The 7031-nt window shown below is 46.1% G+C and overlaps 1 protein-coding gene across 1 annotated transcript in view; it reads right to left on the reverse strand.

Moving 5' to 3' along the window:
- Nucleotides 1-3020: 3020 nt before the first annotated feature.
- Nucleotides 3021-7031, reverse strand: part of LOC103275825 (cilia- and flagella-associated protein 44-like) — a gene marked incomplete at its 5' end in the record, with an annotated part of 78393 nt that continues 74382 nt past the window's right edge. Inside the window, one exon of the mRNA XM_008073229.1 lies at nt 3021-4636. Coding sequence (XP_008071420.1) covers nt 4445-4636 — 192 coding nt within the window. The remainder of the gene's footprint in view (nt 4637-7031) is intronic.

A 7031-nucleotide genomic window follows, 5' to 3' on the forward strand; every position in this document is an offset into this window, starting at 1 on the left:
AGATAATCTTGTTCTGTTGTTCAAGCTAGAGTGCAGTGGTACAATTGTGGCTTACTGCAGCCTCAAAACTCCTGAGCTCAAGTGATCCTCCTGTCTCAGCCTCCCTAGTATCTAGGGCTATAGGTGCTCATCACCACACACGGCTAATTTAAAAAAGATTTTTGTAGAGACACGGTCTTGCTATGTTGCCCAGACTGGTCTCCAATTCCTGGCCTTGATCCTTCCACTTCAGCTTCCCAAAGTGCTGGAATTATACGCATAGAGCCATCGTACCTGGCCTAATTCGATATTATCACAGCAATAATATTTACTTTTCAGAGTTTTGGTTCAGTCATCAAAGGCTTCATAGGTTACTAAAGGGAAGAGTAAAACCCGGGGGTGGGGTGGGGGGTGGGAGCTGATGGGGGAGGGGGTACAGAGTGGGCACGTGGCTCACAGACTCCCTAAGGACTGGGTCCCTGAGACAGAGCAGGCTGACGACATGAATAAGGAGTCCCTGTTATTGCGACGTTGGGACAAAGGGACTGGACTCGACAATTTCTTTTTCATCCAGTGGTGAGGTGGATCATCGATGACACTATGGTTGAGAGTTCAAAATGGCTAATTAATAATTGGGCTCAGTGGCTCAGCACTTTGGGAGGCTGAGGCAAGTGGATTGCCTGAGCCCGCAGGTTCAAGACCCACCCGGGCAACTTGGTGAGACCTCATCTCTACAATAAATCAAAAATTAGCTGGGCATGGGATCGTGCGCCCTGTAGTTCCGGCTACTTGGAAGGCTGAGACGGAAGGATTGCCGGAGCCCAGTGGATAGATGCTGGGGTGGCCCTAAGCATGTTACTGCATTCCAGCCTGGGAGACAGAGTGAGATGCCAACTCAAAAAAAAAAAAAAATCGATCCACAGGTAATTCAGGATAGGCTGATTTTTTTGGCCTTGCCCTCGGAGGTGAGGCTGGCCCGCAGCAGGCAGAGAACTGTCTGCTGTGGGCCAGGAGCAGAATAGGGAGCAGGACAGCTTTCGGGCCAGCCCCTGCCCACACTGCAGCCCTGTCTACTTTTGTTTGAAGCTGAACTTCGCAAAGATTCAGATGCTTGTACTTCATTATAGCTTCAAGTCTAAGTGTGGATCATGTAGAAATAAAACTAAAGCTATCAATGTATCTTGCCCAATTCAAAACAAAATAAGTGAATGCTAACTGTCTTGTCAAATCCCAGAAGCACTGGATGAAGCCCTGAACTAGTGATTTAGTCTAGCTCAATGTGGATAAAAATAATAATCCTGATTAGTTTTACTCTAAGTTGAAAGATATATGGAGCCCTTGGCATGACTCTTCCACAGACCTGAGATTCATTCTTGCTGTGATTAGAATCACAGGATTTCAGAATGGGAAGGAACCTCAGTGATTATACAAATTCCTCATTTGTATAATGAGGGGTTACCTCATTTATCAGGTAATAAGGCTCAGGATGCGGGTGGTAGCTCACACCTGTAACCCCAGCACTTTGGGAGGACAAGATGGGGGAACTCCTTGAGTCCAGGGTTTCGAGACCAGCCTGGGTAACACAGCAAGACCTCATTTCTACAAAAAATGAAAAAATTAGCCAGGCATGGTGGCATACACCTGTAGTCTTAGCCATTTGGAAGGCTAAGAAGGAAGGGTTGCTTGAGCCCAGGAGTTTGAGGCTGTGGTGAGCTGTGATCATGTCACTGCATTCCAGCCTGGACAACAGAGTGAGAATCTGATAAATAAAATAAAATAGGCCAGGTGCAGTGGCTCAAGCCTGTAATCCCAGCACTTTGGGAGGCTGAGGCGAGAGGACTGCCTGATCCTGCAGGTTCGAGACCAGTCTGGGTAACATGGTGAGACCTCGTCTCTACAATAAATAAAAAAATTAGCCGGACATGGTAGTGTGCTCCTGTAGTTCTGGCTACTTGGAAGGCTGAGGCAGAAGGATTGCCAGAGCCCAGCAGGTCGACCCTGGGGTGGCCGCAAGCGTGCCACTGCCCTCCAGCCTGGGCGATGGAGTGAGACTCCAACTCAAAATAAATAATAAAGTAAGCCGGGCTCGGTGGCTCAGCCTATAATCCTGTGCCTTTGGGAGGCTGAGGTGAGTGAACTGCCTGAGCCTGGGGGTTCGAGACCCGCCCAGGCAACTTGGCGAGACCTCATCTCTACAATAAATCAAAAATTAGCCGGACGTGGTAGCGCGTGCCTATAATTCCGGCTACTGGGAAGGCTGAGGCGGAAGGATCGCCGGAGCCCAGCAGGCAAGGCTGCGGTGGCCGGGAGTGGCCACTGCACTCTAGTCTGGGCGACAGAGTGAGACTCCAACTCAAATAATAAATAATAATAATAATAATAAAGTGATAAAATAAACGTGCCCAGGAAGATGAAGTAAGTTCTCCTGGCTGTCACAAGTACCAAGGACATAGGATCTTCCCCAAGATCTTTCTCAGAGACCAACCACTTCACAAGGCAGTTGCTCACCAGGGTAGCCGGTAGCCACGATGGCTCCAGTGATCCCTACCTGGCACTTCCCTACCTGGCACTCGTCCTGCAGTCCCCTCCCATATCACACAGGGTGGCCCATGACCAACATGGCAGGAGTGATGGTATGCCACTTCTGAGATCAGGTTGTAAGGCTGTGGTTTCTACCTGGGTCATTCCCTCTTGCTCCCTCCCTCGCTCTTGGGTCACTGCCTCGGGGAGAAGTCCTGTCCTGAGCAGCGGGATGGACAGGCCATGTGAGGGGGCGCTGAGGCCTCCTGCTCCACAGGCAGGCAAGCGATTTTGGAAGCAGCTCCCCCAGCTCCAGCCAAGCTTCAACTGGTGGCAGCTTCAGCTCACAGCGTGATGCAACTGCAAGAGGGACCCTGAACCAGAGACACTGGTTAAGCTGCTCCCAGGTTCCTGACCCTCAGAAACCCTCTCACCCCTGGATGAGATCACACGTTTGTTGTTTGAAGTTACATTTTGGGGTAATATTTTACACAGCAATGACTAAATAAGACACTCAGAGCTAAGATGAGTACGTTTTAAAAAAATGCTTGAAAGGCACACACAGTTCAGAATATGCGGCAGAGAAAGTGATCTTAGGGTGCTCTCCAGTAGAGAAGTGACTACATCAGAAATTAATGTAACAGGCACAAACAAAAAAATGATTCTATCTCTTAAATAGGAAGAAAAGAATCTTAGAAAAACAGCAATCTCTTACAATTTTAGAGAGGCTAAGTGGCCATCTCTAAGAATATTTTAACGCACAAAGGAACCAGGTCCTGCCTATAATTTTCCAGGGCATGTTTGCAGGCTAACCACAGTTAGGAAGACTTGCTGAGTCGCTTTCCACATCCATGCAATATTGCCATCTGCACCCCACCTTCTCATGAGCTGTGACCAGCTCACCCTGGACAGCCTCAATCCAGAGTTCATTAATACAGACCCGCAGGGCTGGGAATCGGAAGTGCTGTGTGCCAATACCAGCAGGGCGCCAAGTGTCAGGGAGATCATTCTCCAACAGCTGCAGCCATGAATTTCAATGAGCACTAACCCCCAAACCAAAAGGATACTTTCAAAGTAGTTTAGAACGTTCAACGTAATCAAAAGTGACTGTGAGAGGTGATGGCTCAGAGAGATGTAAATTTATTTCATCACCTCCTGATCTGTATCAAAACCAGCCAATCAACAAGTAAAACCTAAAAGAAAATGGCATGGGACATGAGAAACTGTGGGAAATACTTAGAATTCTGATGGATTTGCAAATGGTCCTTACTGACCATTTTGCCAAGCATACTCCTCGGCTCCACTTGGAGCCGAGGAGTCTGCAAACACCTCGGGTGACTCAGGAAGCTGCTTGTTTTCCTGCTTTCTGCCAACTCAAAGCAATTTGGAGCAAACCACTCTGCCAGGTTTGTCTGCACTTCCTGAATCCTGGGCCTTCAAACCACTGCTTTACAAAGTCAACAATGCCAAAATCCAAATTTGCATTTTGTACTCTGAGATCGTCTGCAAAAGTTAATCTTTTTCTTTGTGTATTCTCTCAGGGAATACTTAATGACATCTATGTTTATGTTCTGAGGACCCAGGGATCAGGGAAGGAGCTTTTTCATGGATTGCTAAATGATAGTTTTTCTTGTCAATGGCTAAAAATTCAGAATACTCAAAAATCAAATTTTCCTAAAGCAAAGTATATTAGAGATGATTTCTTGCGATTGTGAGATATGGCCTTCTGAGACTTCATAGTCAATCCAGTAGGTTCCAAACATCTGAAATGATTCAGTTCAATAATAGAGGCCGCATGCTGCAGTCAGTTCTAAGCCCAACTGGAGACAAATTGTTAAAACTACATGACTGGATCTGGTTTTAGTCTTTCAGACAAGTTCACTTTAAAGCAACTTCTGGTGAACTACATCGGAAACTTTGGATGGGCCTGAGAACACAGCAAACCTCAAAAGTCCATGGGCTTCATCTCACTCTCTTGCGGAGACTTGATGGGTGGAAGGATAAGACCACCTTTCTTCCGCAGAAGAGCAATCTCCTCCTTTAAAGCCAAAATCCTTTCCGCCTGGACTTGGATCAATTCAGTAACCCTCTTTTTTGCCACAATATCTGCTTTCTGAAGGCTCTGGAAGGCGTTGCCCTGTTGAAAGAAAACAACCCCTTGCATTAAGCATGGCTTGGGATGTGAAAAACTACCCGTTTCTGCATTGTGTGTCTGTTAGAAATGCCAGTCTGACAGTCCATTGAGACAGCCCCTACTCCCTAATCTAAGGAGCCTTCCATTCCTCTGCTAAAAGTGGGCAGAGATCTGAATGGACACTTCTCAAAAGAAGACATACGAGCAGCCAACAGATAGATGAAAAAATGCTCAGCCTCACTAATCATCAAAGAAATGCAAATTAAAACCATACTGAGCTACCACCTAACTCTAGTCAGGATAGCCATAATCAAACACTCAAAAAACAACAGATGCTGGAGACGATGGGGGGTGGGAAACACTTCTACACTGTTGGTGGGAATGTAAACTAGTACAACCTCTGTGGAAAATAGTGCGGCGCTTCCTAAAAGATCTAAAAATTGACCTTCCATACGATTCCGCAATCCCCCTTCTGGGAATATACCCAGAGGAACTCAAATCATTCTACAAAAAATGATACCTGTGCCCGCATATTTTTTGCAGCACTGTTTACAATAGCAGAAATGTGGAACCAACCATGCTGCCCATCAAAAGTAGACTGGATTGAAAGTATGTGGTATATATACACAATGAATATTACACAGCCATAAAAAAGGATAAAATTATGACTTCATAGCAACTTGGATAGATTTAGAGTTTATAATACTCCGTGATCTATCACAGAAACAAAGAACTGAGTCCCACATGTTCTCACTCATAAGCAGGCCCTGAACAATTATCACAATACTATAAGAAAGGGATTGGCAGTAGTGGGAAACTGCCAGGGGTGGGGAGCACACTTCATCAGTAAGGGTAACTGATCTCAAACCAGATGATTCAGGAACCAAAGTAAGGCCCAAACTTTACCTGTATAATGATCATTTGTATACCTAACCCTGAATTGTACCCCACATCTTTTTTAAAAAAATTAAAAAGGAAAAAAAAAAAGGAATCCACTGTGAGAAACATGTGCCTTGGGGCTCTGAGCAACTTTTCACATGCAAATACCCTCCGGAAGAGTAACACTTCATGCTAGCTACAGTCCTGCACTACCTAGAGGGCTCCTTACTGGAATCCTAGGAGATGAGGCATGGCTTTCTTTTTCTATACAGCCCATATGTTGGTTCCCAGAATGAAATCTCTTTCTTCATTTGATTTCTTTCCCCATGTGACTGACTACTCTTGTTTCAGACGTCACTTTCAGTGAGACCTTCTTTGCCCCTGGACTAGGCTAGGAAATTTCTGCTTCCTCTTCTATCAAAACATCCATCAAATATATACATCATTATAATCATCAGATTGAACTATGATATTTATAACATTTGACCATTTTTAACCTATAAAAAAGGCAATTTCATGTGGTTTGACCCAGGTGCTTGTTTGCTACCTATCTATCTTTCTTGTTAGACCCCGTGCCCTTTAGGGACTGGGCCTCATGTGACTGAGTCACACCGCTCTACCCAGTACCTGCCCCTGTGCCTGTTCTGCAAGTAGATGCTCACTGCGAGTTGAGCGCATGAAGACACCTGTTAAAGGAAGGATGTGGCATGTACCTAGTGCCCACCCTGTGCAAGGTGCTTGACAGATGCTCTCGCCTTTAACCCACACAGCTCTGAACTAGGTATTGGTGTTCCAGTTTTACAAATAAAGAAACTGAGACTCAGAGAGATTCATTAGCTGGCCCAAATCACTATATTATTGAGGGCTGGACGCAGGTTAGAAATAGCATCCTGCCTGAAGCTAAAACTCCCTGCTTTTTCCATCACCCCTGTTGACCACAGCAGACCTTTGTAGTGTTACCCAACAGCCTTTTGGCTCTTCTCCCTTGCTCACCTTTATCTTAGTGGCTGTGAAAGCTAAACACTAGCCTTATTCATTTTCTCTTCCAGTTAGAGGTGGCCAGTGGCTGTAACCAGAAAACTTTTGCTTTTTTTTTTTGAGTTGGAGTCACACTCTGTCACCCAGACTGGAGTGCAGTGGCACACTCCTGGCCACTGCAGCCTCGACCTGCTGGGCTCCAGCAATCTTTCCGCCTCGGCCTTCCAAGTAGCTGGAACTACAGGCGTGCGCTACCACGCCCAACTAATTTTTTAATTTTATTGTAGAGATGAGGTCTCACCAAGTTGCCCGGGTGGGTCCTGAATCCGGACTCAGGCAATCCACTAACCTCAGCCTCCCAGAGAGCTGGAATTACAGGCTGAGCCACCAAGCCTGGCTTAATTTTTGATCTCTTAATGAAAGGGACAGAAGAGTCCAGCACGTGGATGGGACACGTAGAACTGAAGCAGCCACCCTGTGTCTCTGAAGGCAACACTTACAAGATCACAGACACACTGGCCCTGGCACCACAGGCCTGCAA

This window comes from Carlito syrichta, unplaced genomic scaffold (genome assembly GCF_000164805.1).
Source record: "Carlito syrichta isolate Samal-C Ts95f unplaced genomic scaffold, Tarsius_syrichta-2.0.1 Scaffold315771, whole genome shotgun sequence".
In the NCBI taxonomy this organism is placed as follows: Eukaryota; Metazoa; Chordata; class Mammalia; order Primates; family Tarsiidae; genus Carlito; species Carlito syrichta.